The following is a 14,453-nucleotide window of genomic DNA, read 5'->3' as shown; positions in this document are numbered from 1 at the left end:
TTAATTATAATGTACTTTATTTCACATTATTACATGTAAAGTGTACCATACAATTATCTTTTCCTACGTAAACATGGCAAAAAAACTATTGACTTCGCTTTTGAATAGTCACATGTATCTTATATATATCTGCATTATAATATTGTTACCTTTCTTGATTCATATAAACAATGGCTAGATTCCGGTTTTTTGGGTTTTTCTTTCAACACTTTTTATATACAAATTTTATCGTGTGAAGAGAAAGCAACCCATTTATTATGATGTATTGATGAACTTCCCCTAATAACGAATATATATTTTCACATCTATCGATTTGATAGATGATCGATTACTTTTTTATGCCATTTTAAAAATGCCAGTTTTTATGTTTGATTTGTAAGATCTTTAGAGTAAAGTGCGGTAAACATTGAACATTTAAGCTAGAGCTAGAAAAGGCTAAGTAGATAAATTTATTTTAATAACAACACTTTAGATTTCCTTACGTTTTTTATCAAAGATGCCTGACGTATCTTTCTATAAAAGTCAATAATCTTGCTGTTGCATATGTTTATTCGAACACAAACGATCTCAAGAGCTTCCATTTAAACGACAGTTTGGTGTCGAGAAATGTGCTCGCAAAGGTACTATGACGTCATAGTGACAATACAGGATTAGTGTCGTATTTACCACATCTGAAACAATGGGTAAACAATTCAGATATGAAAGCATTCAAAGACTACGAAAAAGGTTGTGTATATCATTTTGAGGCCGATTTATAATAGTTTAAAATATTTCAGAACTGAAACACAGGGACAGATTTTCTGTTATTATTTTTAATGCGAAGATTGAAGCGGAGCGGTATGTAAATGATTTGTTCACTGACTCAATTTGTTTTAAGGAAGGAGTCTCAAATGTATCTGGTTTTTGACTTGTCAAAGGTAAAATTGATTAAATATTAATCAAATCAAGATGAAATGATATTAAAATATCGCAGTTTTCTTTCTTCTTTACTATTAAATAACATGGCATGAACATAGTTATCAAAGTTTAGAAACTAACAAGGAATATAATTTCTGCGGAACATGGGCGAAGAAAAATATCACAATGATTTTTTTTGGCAATTCAGAATTGCTATAAATTAATCAGTTTTTTGCATTTTCAAATCAATGACCTTAAAGTTGGATTTTTAACTCATGTAAACTAATGATAAGATACTTTAGTTTGACCATCCAACCTCCTTAATGAGTTCAAAAATCATTGGTACGTTCATTGGTTAAAAATATAACTGCTCTTTTGTCTTATATTTGTTCTAGTATTTATTTTCTATGGATTCTCCATGCATATGCTGTTATTATATTTTGAATCTCTTTCAGTAATAAAAAGATGGTACTTCTTTACTTAAGCTAAAAGTTCACCAAATCTTCCATTAAAATAAAATATTGTTTGATTTTACAATAAAAAAAAAATGACTATATACATTTGTAGAAGTAAATAAATTCGAAGCTTGATGCACATTCATTTTTATCTTAACAAATTATAATACAAGCGTGTTTAGATAATTTTTATTTGAAAGTAATACAATACACATGTGAAAGTCATTTATTAGATTTGAGTAAATTCCAAAACATTTCATAAAAGAAGAAATGTAAAAAAAATAGTTCCAGCGTATTGCAAGAAATTTCCTTTCAACTTAGAAGTATTAAAATTATAAACTCGAACGTAAATGCTTTAGTCCCACATTGAAATCAAATAAGGCTAACAGGTTTATAGACAAAAAATATGCTCTTTATACGTCAAGCCGTCGACTAAACATGCCGAAAATTTCAAATCCAAAATACGTCTTCAAAACAGAGTCTGTCTAGCCCTTCTTAGGCGACCCTGTTGCAGCATACGGTTCCCAACAAATGGATATAATGACCTCCTCCTAAAAGAAGACACGCTATTTCTTCCCAACCGTGGGTCCATTCTGTTCCTCAACGAGAGGGAATCTAGACTTGGTGTCAGCAAACCAGACGCTCTGCTGGAAAATCCACTGACTGGGAACTCAGAGACTGGTCCGTTTTCTAGTGGAGTTGCAAGGTCCCCTTCATCATACGTTCCAGCTGGTCGAACGCTTTCTATTGAAATCGTGCCGTCGTTGTAAACAAGGTTATTATTATTTGTGGAATCATCTCGTGAGGAGGCCAGTGATTCATCGGTACGTCGACCAACGGCAGAACCTGTTAGAGGAGTTGAGCGTGAATCCTGAATATTGTTGAATGTAATGTCATCAAAATTTGATTCACCGGGTAACATCGTTGATCTGTCAAAAGCCCGATCATTCGAAAGGCGACCCGACCTATCAAAATTTATTGCACCAGATAACATCCTTGATCCGTCCAAAGCCCGATCATTCGAAAAGAGACCCGGCCTGTCAAAATTTGATTCACCAGATAACATCCTTGATCTGTCCAAAACCCGATCATTCGAAGGAAGACCCGACCTATCAAAATTTGATGCTCCGGATAACATCCTTGATCTGTCCAAAGCCTGATCATTTAAGAGAAGACCCGACCTGTCAAAATTTGATTCACCAGATAACATCCTTGATCTGTCCAAAGCCCGATCATTCGAAAGAAAACCCGACCTATCAAAATTTGATGCTCCGGATAACATCCTTGATCTGTCCAAAGCCCGATCGTTTGGGAGGAGACCCGACCTATCGGTAGATGAAATGTCATTTATATCAAATGGTCGGGATAAAGGTCTGTTCATTTCGGTGGAAAAGGGAGATAAATTGTTAAACCTTCTATCATCTGGTCTTGAGAACCGATCGAACATTCTACCCACTGATCTTCCACCAAATCTTACGCTGTCAACAAGCATGCTGTCATCTGGTCTTAATGGTTGATCAAACATTCTATTTATTCTTCTCGTAGCTGGTCTTAAAGTCCGATCAAATGTTCTGCTGAATATTCTATCATCTGGCCTTAAATTGCTATTAAGTGTTGTGTCAAATTGTCTAGTATCTGGTCCTAAAGTTCGATCCCGCATTCTGTCGAATGGTCTAGTATCCGGTCTTGTACTTTGATCAAGCGATGTGTCAGATTGTGTAAAAACTTGATCAAGCGACCCTCCCAATCCATCGGGGTTAACTCTTAAAGTTTGATCAGGTAAGTTGTCTGTCTGAAACATTTGGAAATCCCGAGGACGGTCCCCACCGACTTCCACTGGACCAATGTTTTGGTTTGGTTCATCCAAATCTACAGAACGCTCAAATTCTTTTCTTGATTGTGGTTGGTTACGATCAAAAAGTTCGTTTCTACCAATAGCATTTTGATCCAACTGGCTATCTAAAAGTCGCTGTATTTCGCTTTCTCTTTGATTTAACTCGTTGTATTGACTGAGAAGATCGTTGATAAGCCGATTGTTTAAGGAGGAAGAGGGCAATACTGGCTCAGTTCTCTCAATCCTGTTATTGTCGTCCATTGTGTTAAATCTCAAATTTTCGGGCAGTGTCGGTAATGTATTTACGCCATCATTATTTGGATCAGGAAAACTGTTTGCTCGGCTCGTCCTTTCTTTGACCGTGTTTTGTCTGGCCTGTGGCATGGCAATGTTGGGTCTATTGTTCTGAAGTGGTATCACTGAAGTTCCTATTAATTGTTGACTGTTGGAATCACCAAGCATATTAAGAATATCGGTCTCTCTTCGGTTCAGTCTGATGTACTCTTGCATGAGATCGTTAATGTTTTCACGAACGCCAGATTCACTGGTAGGAATGGTTCTCCTTCTATTATTTGGCAAGTCCGTTCCTGGTACACTTGGAGGGAGTATAGAACTAGCGGCAGGACCAAATCCTGACACCGCTGGAACGGGTGCTGGGGACGGTAAATTGTCATCAGCCATTAAACCAAGGGCGCCTTCAGGATTTCTTTGTACAAAATTGGCTGAAGCAGCATTCGTTGTGTCAGAGACAAAGTTATCATCGACTCGTGGCATTCGAAAGCGATTTAAGCTATCTAGCATGTCTGCATCCCTTGTTCTCATTCTGTCGAGCTCTTGTTGTATCAACGCAAGTTCTTCAGCTGGCGACAAAGTTTCGCCCCCTGGAGCAACCTGTTGAATTGGCAATGGACGGTCTTGTATGTCTCCCAGTAAGTTTCTCTCGGAAAGAATTGGCCTGTTGTCTGCTACTAAACCAGGTGACTGTTGTGCACCAAGTAAATTGTCCCCCATAACATTTGCTGCTGCTGGTGGGCCTTGGGGTGGAATTCCTAAAAACTCCCTTATTGCGTTTTGTATCTGCTGCAGAACCACATACATGTTACGCATTTGAACTTCATTGTTCTCCATATTGAGTCGATATGTTTCCTCATCAATCTCATTTTGAGCATAACTCTCCTGCAGTGCAACTCTACGACGCTGAAGCAATTTTAAATCCTCTATCAACTTTGCCTCATTGTCTCTCATGGCGGTAAGGTCCATGTCCGGTGAAGGGTTCATGGAATCATCGACAGCAGCTAGTTGTATATCGTCAATAGATGGAAGCCCAGTATTTCTAACCTGTGGAATATTTGGCATCGACGATGGAACTATAGAACTACCAGCCCTTTGGTTTGGCCTGAACACGACGGGAACGTTGTCCTGAGATGTTCCCATAGCCTGCATGCCAGCGGCAGAATCTTCCTCAAAACTTTTGAAGTCTAGTGTGATAGTCTAGAAATACAAAATTAAATATTCATATTTACTCAGTGCATGATAATTGAACTTCCTATGTTTCGGCATCAACGTGGCTTAACGATATAATGAATATATATGAGTAAACATAATTTAAATTATGATAACAAAAATCTAAACTATTATTTTGCGGTAACGTTTGCGTGTTAAAGTACTGACGACAGCCAAAAAGTATATGCTTAAATAAAGACATTGTTTTTAATAAATACAAAATTTAACTCAACGATTTTAAAGGTCTAGTTGAAATACCAAACTTCTATTTCTTACGGAAGTTAATTGCCATTCATGTCAGTAAAAACTGAGAGGACTGAAATCTACGCGCATCGCTTTATCGATTGATCGAAACTTTTATCGACCTAACAAAAATCACGGACTGCACAAAATAATCATCATCATAATGATGTCACACTCAAATTCCCATAAAAGACAAGTTGTCTCTTTCTTTTATCAAATGATCAAATGCATATACAAAAAAATTTGGTAATTCTTCTCACGTTTTTTGATCATCGTGCGTGATTGTGTTTTGGTTATTGTTATTTAAAGACTGCCGAAATGTTAAAAATTTATTTAAAATAAATTGAAGGCGACAAAGTCTTTATATTTGAAAGTAAAACTATTATACTAAATCGAGACTAATAGAATCATTCATTATTACGAGTGTGGGATAGTATAATTCCACAGAGGGGACAAGATTCACGGTCTAGGACGATGCCCTGCCAAGTCCTAGAGCGTGAATCTTGGCCCCAAGGTGGAATTTCACTATCCCACACGAGTATTTACAGTAAAAAATGATGTTTGACAACTTTCTGTTATGACGTTCAAAAGATAACTTTCGGTTTAGCCCTCCGCGTGCTTCAAATAGTGCAAGTAAAAATAACAGCATAAGACAGTTTTTTTAAAAATTAAAAATATGATAAATTGTAATTAATTAAGCAAAACAATTACTTATTGGATAATCTCAATCCACCATTTTGCATTTCCCTACAGCAGACAACGTTTGTTTACGTTTTAAAACGGCGTAGTAATACACAGTGTAAGACAGAAAAATCTCACACTGCTGTCTCACACCGAACAGACCGATCTCACACAGTTGATAATGCGAGAAAATTATCTGATGAACTTGTTTGATCTAAGTGTGGACTATAATTATGTCATATCTTGAAATTACGTCATATTATCAATAGTCTGCTAATATTTATTTCACGACTCTCTCCCTCTCTCTCTCTCTCTCTCTCTCTCATTGTTTTATCTCTTCATTTGATTCTCACCTCGTTAAGCTTTGTGTCTGGGTTGAATACAGTTCTGGTAATTTTAGGCTGTCCGCCCGCCACGTACGTCCGAAGCATTTCCTCCATTTCCGCCCTAGGAATATTGAACTTCCTCATCACATCTTGCAGGTTCTTTGTGTACATAATACTAAAATCGGACACATCGCCTCCAAAATTGTCCAGGGATTGCGGAACGGCGGGTGGTGAGCTTTCCTGCGAACTGGACAGGGAGAGATGTCCCGCCAACAATAGTGCGGCGAACAGCTTCACAATCATGTTGATCTAAGGAGAGAATTCGATTTACAAGAGTTTGAGTTTCTTGTGATTACAAACACAATGTACTATCTACAATAATACAGCGCACAACCTTACAGTCATTTTGATCTAAAAGAGGAATTAATTCGATAAAATACTTTTAGTTCTTAATGACTTTAAGAAGATGGACATGGAAAAAATATTCCCCTAAAACGATTGCGGGGCACAACTTTAATTTTGATCTGAAAGAGGAATTCAATAAATAAGACATATATGTCCTTATGGCTTAAAACAAAATAGTCCCACCAAGATCATTGCGGTGAACAACTTCACATTTACATTGAACTATAAGAAATATCGATGAGAAGACAAAACTGGAAGAAACATTTACTGTTAAAAATTCAGTCTTTTGCATAGTACAGGAAAAATCTGGTGAGTGAATGGAATGACTGAATGGAGAGAAATGCTATTTAGTATCTTTTCGTTACTTTTATGGTATCTCACTAAATCACGTCGCAAGATGGCAATTCAAGCGTTTTGTTAAATTGTTCGCATCAATCTATGTGGTTGAATATCATCACAGCTGAGTGGTTAAAGTATTGGACTTGTAAACAGCAGATTATAATCTGACTTAGACTTCTGTTCACATTTATTTTATTAAATATTTGAAAACATAATTTTTTAAAACTATTTATGACTGATGTATTTCTTATGCAACATGCTATCTACATGTATCACAATAAAGTAATTTTCTGCAGACTTGAGAAATTATTCTAATTTGTATTTTGCCACCATAATGAACTATTTAGGTAACTAAACGCCAGGACTTCTTTTTTTGCTTCATCTCTGTAGCATTTTGATATCGATTAGTCCCTAGATTATTAGTAAAAATGTCGTCAAATGCATTCAAGTTTTCATGCAAAATATAAGTGAAAATGTATTCCGATCAATTCATGGAATGATGCATTTTTTATTGCTATTTTTTTTTTTTTTAGAATTGCTGATTTTTTTTTAGAATTATGGTCTAAATTAATGGTTGCATATATGTGAGCAAATATGTTTGAAATGAAAATATCATACTTTAGATAAAATACTGCGTTTAAATAAATATAGATAAAATTCAGATTTCAATTTTTTTTGATTAAATAAAACCAGTTTTTTTTTTTTAACAAACTCATAATATAATATTACGAATCATCGTTTTAAAATGTTCTAAAAGAGAAATTTAAACGTATAAGTTATTACACTGCTTTACAGTAAAGTAGCTGGTATGAATGAGGCTGGATTTTATTATTTTTCTACGATATTGGATTTAACCCCCCCCCCCCCCAAAAAAAAAATAGTTATTAGTAAAAAAAAAACCACCTTACCTCCAACTGAGTTTACTCGTCTTTGCTGCTATGAAAACAGGACATGTCTTATAAATCGTATCCAATTCATCAAACATTAACTGTTTGAGTGCTTTGTTGCTTGCCAGACTGCACAAAGAACTTGAAAGATCATTAAGACCGTGTTAATTCATTTAATTTATTCCGTAGCATTAAACTCGCCAAACACATCGTTGTCTTTAACAAAGTTCATTTCCTTGATGTTACATAATATCATTAAAAAAGACTAATTAAGTAGAATATAATAAAAGATATACACGAAACAGAAACAGAACAAACAAACATACATACATACATACATACATACATACATGCAATGCGGTATCAGTTTTAATGGCTAACTGAAAATCACAATTTTAAGAGTACGTAAGTCCTATCAATGTAACAGGTTTTTTGATATTAACTTTTGAGAACATTTTATTTTGTAGATCAACACACGAACATAATCTATTAAGAATACATTTGATATTCAAAAAATATCGCTTCTTGTTCGGCAAACACATCCCATACACAGGGTCTATTTGCAGGGCACGGAATTAAAGCTTTGGCTTTTTTTTTTATCATTTTACATTGAAATGTTTGTAACTCTTCTGTGTTTGGAGGCGTTTTGTTCAAATCTCATAGCATACCATACCAAAGCAAAGCATACCATATCATTTCATTTCAATTTCTCCTAGCATAGCATACAAATCTCATAGCATTGCATTGAAATCTCAATGCAAATCATTAAAATAGCATAAAATTGTAAAGAATATGCATGAAATGACTTATCTACTTATGGCAACAGAACGCTGTATAGAAGTTGCACAAATAACTTATTTTGAAAACCAGTTTGAAATCTTTGCGGTCTTTTATTCTGCATACCCACAAAAAAGTAAAATTCATGATCATATCCTAGTATCTTAATATAAAATAACTAAACCTGAACTAATAGAGGCTTATCATGCTTTATTTGTTTCTATTAATGGCGTATATAATACACACACAGGGTATACAGATGAAATACAATGTTTTGCAATATCTTTCCTGTCTTTATTCCGGGTCTTGATAAAGTTGGTTTTTTATACTACCCGTCTTCTTGGCACATCCTGTCCAGTTATACTTCCGCTCAAGGTTTTTGTTAATTTGGGCCGGTTTCCATTAGCAAAACTTACGCGCCGCCTGAGTTGTTGTCGAAAGGGGTCTTTTACCATCGGTACCAGCAACCGGGAATTTCTATTTCCAAGCAGACGAAGTAGCTGGAAAATTATTCGTTTCCTTCGACGAATATTTAAAAGCTCTTGCCTTAATGCTGCACGCTGCTCTAGAGTTATATAGCTGCCAGGTATTCTTCTTTGTTCCGTTCCTCCCCTTCTACTTATTTCCATCTGTATGTATCGCAAGTCGGTTTCGAATCTTCTCCTTTGGTCCCTGTTGATTTTTGCGTGTTTATTCCTGGTTTGTTTGATAATGACACCTTAAGCATAAACATGTAAGAACAATTATAAAAATCAAAGACTTGAAAAATACTCTCTCTCTCTCTGTGTTTCCTCCTGGATCTTTTTCTGTTACTCTCTCTTTCTCTCTCTGTGTTTTCTTTCTTTCTTTCTTTCTCTCTTTCTTTCTCTATCTCTCTCTCTGTTTCTCAGTTTCTCCCTTTCTCTCTCTCTGTTCCCCCTCTTAGTCTCCCTGTCTCTCTCTTTTTATCTGTCTCTCTCTGTCTCTGTCTCCCTCTTTCTCTCTCTCTCTCTCTTGCTTTCTCTTTTTTTCTGTCTTTCTCTGCCTTCTGTCTCTTTCTCTTTCACGCTTTTTTTGTCTTTCTCTGTCCGTCTGTCGGTCTCTCTATCCCTCTTTCATTCTGTCTTTTTCTGTCTGTCTGTCTCTGTCTCTCTCTCTGTCTCTCTGTCTCTCTCATTCTTTCTCTCTTTCTCTCTCTTACCCCATTGGTAGGCTACGTTTAGGGCATCGAATTGCGCGTCTAATTCTTTGATCTGTTCTTGTAGATAGGCCTCTGTTGATAGAAGGTGCTGAATTGCGTCCTGAGGTGGATGAGAAGGAGGACCAGCTGTTGGCGTTACAGAGGTTATTGGAACACTTGGTTTTTGGGATATAAACTTTTCGAAGTCTAGCGTAACAATCTGTATGAATAAAAAACACTTGCTAAATGATATTATCGTAATGCCAAACCATGATTTGTCGTCACACTGAAGCGTCTCGCGAGACAATGTCGGATTAGAAACAATTTCTTTAGCGTCATTTATTGTAGAAAAGAAAGAAATGCCGACTAAAACATGTTCTGATACTATTCAAATTCGATTTGATTTAATTATCAATTCAATATTAGCCATAACGTTTTTATTTGAAAGACTAAAACATCGCATAGTTTCAAAAAATAATGTTGCAAGCTATGTAAATGTTCAGTAATCTAATTTTATTGTAGGCAACATCTTTGACCAATATATGTAATATTATATAATAGTAAAATTCTCTTCAAATTATTTTGACTCAGATATTCAGTATTACATTCTCTGTTTTGTACAATTTAATTTTAGTTGGGGCCTGCTACATGACTGGTTAAAAAAAAACTACGCAAAAAATCAGAAAATCAAATTATCATTTCAAAAGTGGTTCAATAGATGCCCAGATATGTACCCAGAAAACCTAAGCTGCTTATTGATATACCGTAAACTGACTCATCTTAGTTTGCACTTCTACATGTATAAATTGGGTAGCTATTCAGGCACGTAGCATCGTTTTTGAAAGTGGGGGGGGGGGGGGTCAGACTCATTTAAAAAATTTTGACAAGCAAAAAAAAAAAAAAAAAAAAAATTAGGGGGGGGGGGGGGGCTGGCGTAGTATATAACTTCATTTCCAATCCTTATTTTCATAATAATTGTTTACATCCTCCAAAAAAGTGGGGGGCTAACTCCTTGATAATTCTATTTTTTATATGTAAATTTTAAAAAAGTTAGTGGCTGCAAGAAAAAGGGGGGGGGGGCAAGCCCTCCCCCCTGCCCCACCCCCGATGCTACGTGCCTGCACTTCTATAAATTGGGAAGCTATTGCATTCATTTTTGAAGTTATATACCATGGATTACTTTACCTCACGAAATCCAAATTCAGGATTAATCCTGTCTTTAGTGATTGTTGCAGCTCCGCCCTGTGCATACAGTGCAAGCATCTGTTTAATTTCTTCTGCTGAGATATTGTAGTCTCTCATTAATGTTCTCAATTCATCGTCATAAACTACCTGAATAGAATCATTACTACGGACTACAAGTATTTTTTAAGCTAAAGCAAACGATTTCATTGGACGATCATTAAGCTGCATTGATTATGTTTCCAAAGCATAAACATTTAATATTATAAGTTTTTGGAATCACTTTCAACGAGTTTACTGTGACGCAAAAAGAAAGTTTTATCTCTACGAAAAATGAAAGTGCGATTATACCTTATTTCCGATAAATTTTGGAAAAATTGTTTTTGATTTTAAAACTATTATATTTGTATTTCACGTAGAAGAAAATACAAAAAAAGATATAAGATATATACAGACCCTAAAACGTGCTACTACACCAGTGGTACGGTTCGGTACGTTTATTGACCAGTACGGTTCTCTTTGTTAACGGTACGGTTCGTTTTGTTAATGGTACGGTTCGTTTTGTTAATGGTACGCTTTTTGCACGGTACGCTTTGCTAAAAATAGCTGCACGCTTTGTGAACGGTTTGCGCGCTTCATAAATGAGGTAGGCGTGGCCTGAAATCTTTGATTTTACTCGATATAATTTTGTTTAGTCTTTTTCCGTATTCGTATTCAATTTTGAATATATGTAATAATTACGATAATTAAAAGAACAGCACGAATTTAATCCGATATATTTTTGTAAATTCTGCGATCTGTCGATAATTTTAACATGCATCTTAAGTTTCTATTTCTATACATGTATTTGTAACGAAGTCATTAGAAATTGCCCCGACTTAATTCCTATATTTCTTTAGTTTCCTTTATCGTTGTTACTGTTACATGCACCTTTGTATTTCTTCATTCATTATTCTAATAATCACTCTTAATCGCGTACTAGTACTATTGCCGATCAAATTACCCTGGTGAATAGACGATGTAAAAATACACGCAATTAATGATAAGATAATTTTAGAACACTTGAAATCAACTGTTATAAAGTTTTCAGACACAGATTTTTATGCACTTGTTCGTATACACAGATCAAACCTGCATGTAAACCGTCATCGCTTCTCTAATATGAAATAACAACGGGTGTATGGTCAAACAAATGACAATTAGTTTTGTTATTCCGTCAAAATATACAGGTACATGTAACATATTTCTTACGATATGTACACGCATTGATACACACAATAAAGCAATAGCTTTTAATGGCAATATTTATCATTTTGTTGGACAAGTGATCGCTCTTTACTGTATACATGCGATTTAGCTGACGTTTTACAAATGCTGTCTAACCTGTTTATATTTTATTTACCTTTTTACTCACATACTTGTTGTATACAGGACACGGAAAAATACCCGGTAATCAACAAATAAATGTTAAAAGTGCAAAAAAATAAAAATAAATAAAACATAAAAAAATAATACGACAGCGAGGAAAAGAGACTCTGATCGCCAGTACATGGGTTATAATCATAAAGTTGGAAGGAAATAATTGTTGAATAGGAACAAATAAGGAAACAGCTAATGTTCTTCTAGCTATGTAGGAGGAGCCAAGTAGCACGGGGCATAGCATGATCTGTACTGGTATTATAATACTTAAACTGATTGACAGACGAAGCACGTGAGGTCCCGAAATAAAATACCGCTAAAATGACCGATCAAAGAAAGCTAACGCGAAAAAAATAAAGTTCAATGATAAAATTTTAATTAAAGTATTATAATTAAGACACAGACAAGTTCTCTCTCTCTCTCTCTCTCTCTCTCTCTCTCTCTCTCTCTCTCTCTCTCTCTCTGTTATCTAATCCCGTATAAAAAATCTAGCATAATATTGAACTTATCTGCTCGCTTATAGCACGGTAAGGTTTCGTAACGCTTTATGGCCATTTTGGGACGGGTCTAGCATAAATTATCTTGCACGCTTTTTGCACGGTAAGGTTTGTTTTATGAACGGTACGATTTGTTTATTACACGGAACGGTACAATTTGTTTTGGAGGTGTAGTAGCACGTTTAAGAGTATGTACTATCAAAACCTTTACAAATCAAAATATAAATTAAGCTTACTTATGGAAATTTTACATAATGTGTGACAAGTACTCCAGTACCCTAAAACCGTCATTTGATGTTATTTTTAGGAAAAAAGGCATGAAAAATGCCTGTAATACATGTATATTTCCTACTGTTATCTGTTCATCCGCCTGAGCTCCACCAGACCTTGAGGTGGAAGCGCCCATGTCTGACCCAATATGAATCACTTCACCCGGAAGATGATTAGATTTTGGCGATACGGAAGGTATTGAAGCAGCTGCTCTTTGGGATTGCAACTCTTTGAAAGGAACGATCTAAATTAATAATAAAAACTAGTTACATTATATCATCGGTATGTAAAACTTTGATTTGATATGTCATCAAATTGTATCCGTCTCGCTTCGAAAATTTCATAAAAATCTTATGATAACTGATAACGAGATAACTGGTTTTGAAAAATAAAAGGTGGTCTTTGTTCATATATTTTATTCAAAATCATGTATCTAGCATTATTGATTTCAGAATATAAATAAATGCCAACTAGAATATGTTTTTTTTTTAATTTGAAAGACCAAACATGTCGTATAGTTTCCTACAGAAATTAATGCAAATAATATGAATGTTAAGTTGTTCCAAGCAACATATTAGACCATTACATGTAATATAGTAATATTGATATATTCTTCGCAAATAGTTTAAACTCAGATATGCAGTATAACATTCTGAGTTCTGTGACATCCTGCTATGTTAACATTCTTAGTTCTGTGAAATCCTGCTATGTTATTGGGTACAACACTACGATAAATAGCAAAAAATCCAATTACCATTTATGAGGTACATGTAGTTCAACAGATGCCAAATTTATTTGTAATAGTTTAAACTTTTCAATAAACTGTAAAATGGCAAAGCTTAAATTGCACCTTTATAAATTCGGTAGATATTGAATTCATTTTGTGAGTAATAAAACTCAAATAAGTATACCTTCTGTAATCCGGTGTCAGGATTAGTTCTTTGTATAGTCACTGCTTCTTCTCCGCCCTCTATAAACTGATCCAGCATTTTCTGGATGTCTTCTAATGTGATATTGTAATCTCTCATTATTGCTCTCAGATCATTGTTATGAACTACCTGTGAAGAATAAAATGAATGTACTTGGTAAACTACAAGTTGTTGATCACTTTATCGGAGGATTTTATTAAAATATAACCAAGCTGCATTTAATATTTAATACAATAAAGGGAGTGATGAGGTCTTTGAAATAATTTTCAACGACAAAATGAACAAAAGAAACACGAAACAAACGTAGTCTGACAAACAAACGTAGTCTGACAATTTCCCCAGTAAAGTTATCTATCTTTTATTATAATATAATCACTTCATGGAAAATATTTAGAACATGTATGAATGAAATCAACATAAACCCACCCATTTCTACAGAATGGTTGTGGTTTAAGAATTCAATTTCTATGCATTGGCAATAAACAATCTTTTTCTTTGAATGGTATAAAAACGGTATAATGTACTTTTACCATTATGTGAATTGAATTCTAAAGATGCATATTGGATTTTAATTAAAAGTTGCAAGGAAATTACTCTCTTTATCCAAAAACGGTCAGAAATGATTGAAGTAGAAATTCCAGTCTCTGATT

General features: G+C 34.8%; 2 protein-coding genes across 4 annotated transcripts; both read right to left on the bottom strand.

Moving 5' to 3' along the window:
- Positions 1-1,526: 1,526 nt before the first annotated feature.
- On the bottom strand, positions 1,527-7,730 carry LOC105347962 (uncharacterized). 2 transcript variants are annotated; one of them, XM_011457324.4, is made up of 3 exons: positions 7,592-7,730; positions 5,967-6,248; positions 1,527-4,677 (listed from the first exon to the last, which is right to left on the bottom strand). In XM_011457324.4, the coding sequence occupies exons 2-3, from the start codon at positions 6,240-6,242 to the stop codon at positions 1,822-1,824; spliced, it is 3,132 nt and encodes a 1,043-aa protein (XP_011455626.3). In that variant the 5' UTR covers positions 6,243-6,248; positions 7,592-7,730; the 3' UTR covers positions 1,527-1,821. The 2 variants fall into 2 exon arrangements, with proteins under 2 accessions (XP_011455626.3, XP_011455563.3); XM_011457261.4 differs by having other exon boundaries at positions 7,587-7,707.
- A 212-nt stretch (positions 7,731-7,942) lies between these two features.
- LOC105348507 (uncharacterized) lies at positions 7,943-13,923 on the bottom strand. Of its 2 annotated transcripts, none has more exons than XM_034452698.2 (5): positions 13,786-13,923; positions 12,942-13,118; positions 10,692-10,838; positions 9,528-9,726; positions 7,943-9,065 (listed from the first exon to the last, which is right to left on the bottom strand). In XM_034452698.2, the coding sequence occupies exons 1-5, from the start codon at positions 13,900-13,902 to the stop codon at positions 8,671-8,673; spliced, it is 1,035 nt and encodes a 344-aa protein (XP_034308589.2). In that variant the 5' UTR covers positions 13,903-13,923; the 3' UTR covers positions 7,943-8,670. The 2 variants fall into 2 exon arrangements, with proteins under 2 accessions (XP_034308589.2, XP_034308590.2); XM_034452699.2 differs by having other exon boundaries at positions 12,957-13,118.
- Positions 13,924-14,453: the final 530 nt, after the last annotated feature.

This window comes from Magallana gigas, chromosome 10, assembly GCF_963853765.1.
Source record: "Magallana gigas chromosome 10, xbMagGiga1.1, whole genome shotgun sequence".
NCBI lineage: Eukaryota > Metazoa > Mollusca > Bivalvia > Ostreida > Ostreidae > Magallana > Magallana gigas.
The sequence above is the reverse complement of the archived record's forward strand: the minus strand, read 5'-3'. Positions and strand labels throughout refer to the sequence as shown.

Excerpts from the sequence above, each read along its gene's own strand:
- LOC105347962 (XM_011457324.4), bottom strand. The coding sequence starts at position 6,242 with ATGATTGTGAAGCTGTTCGCCGCACTATTGTTGGCGGGACATCTCTCC. Across the intron at positions 4,678-5,966 it reads CAGACACAAAGCTTAACGAG|ACTATCACACTAGACTTCAA; the intron begins GTGAGAATCAAA and ends TTGTATTTCTAG.
- LOC105348507 (XM_034452698.2), bottom strand. The coding sequence starts at position 13,902 with ATGAGAGATTACAATATCACATTAGAAGACATCCAGAAAATGCTGGAT. Across the intron at positions 13,119-13,785 it reads CTGACACCGGATTACAGAAG|ATCGTTCCTTTCAAAGAGTT; the intron begins GTATACTTATTT and ends TTATTAATTTAG. Across the intron at positions 9,727-10,691 it reads CTGAATTTGGATTTCGTGAG|ATTGTTACGCTAGACTTCGA; the intron begins GTAAAGTAATCC and ends TTATTCATACAG.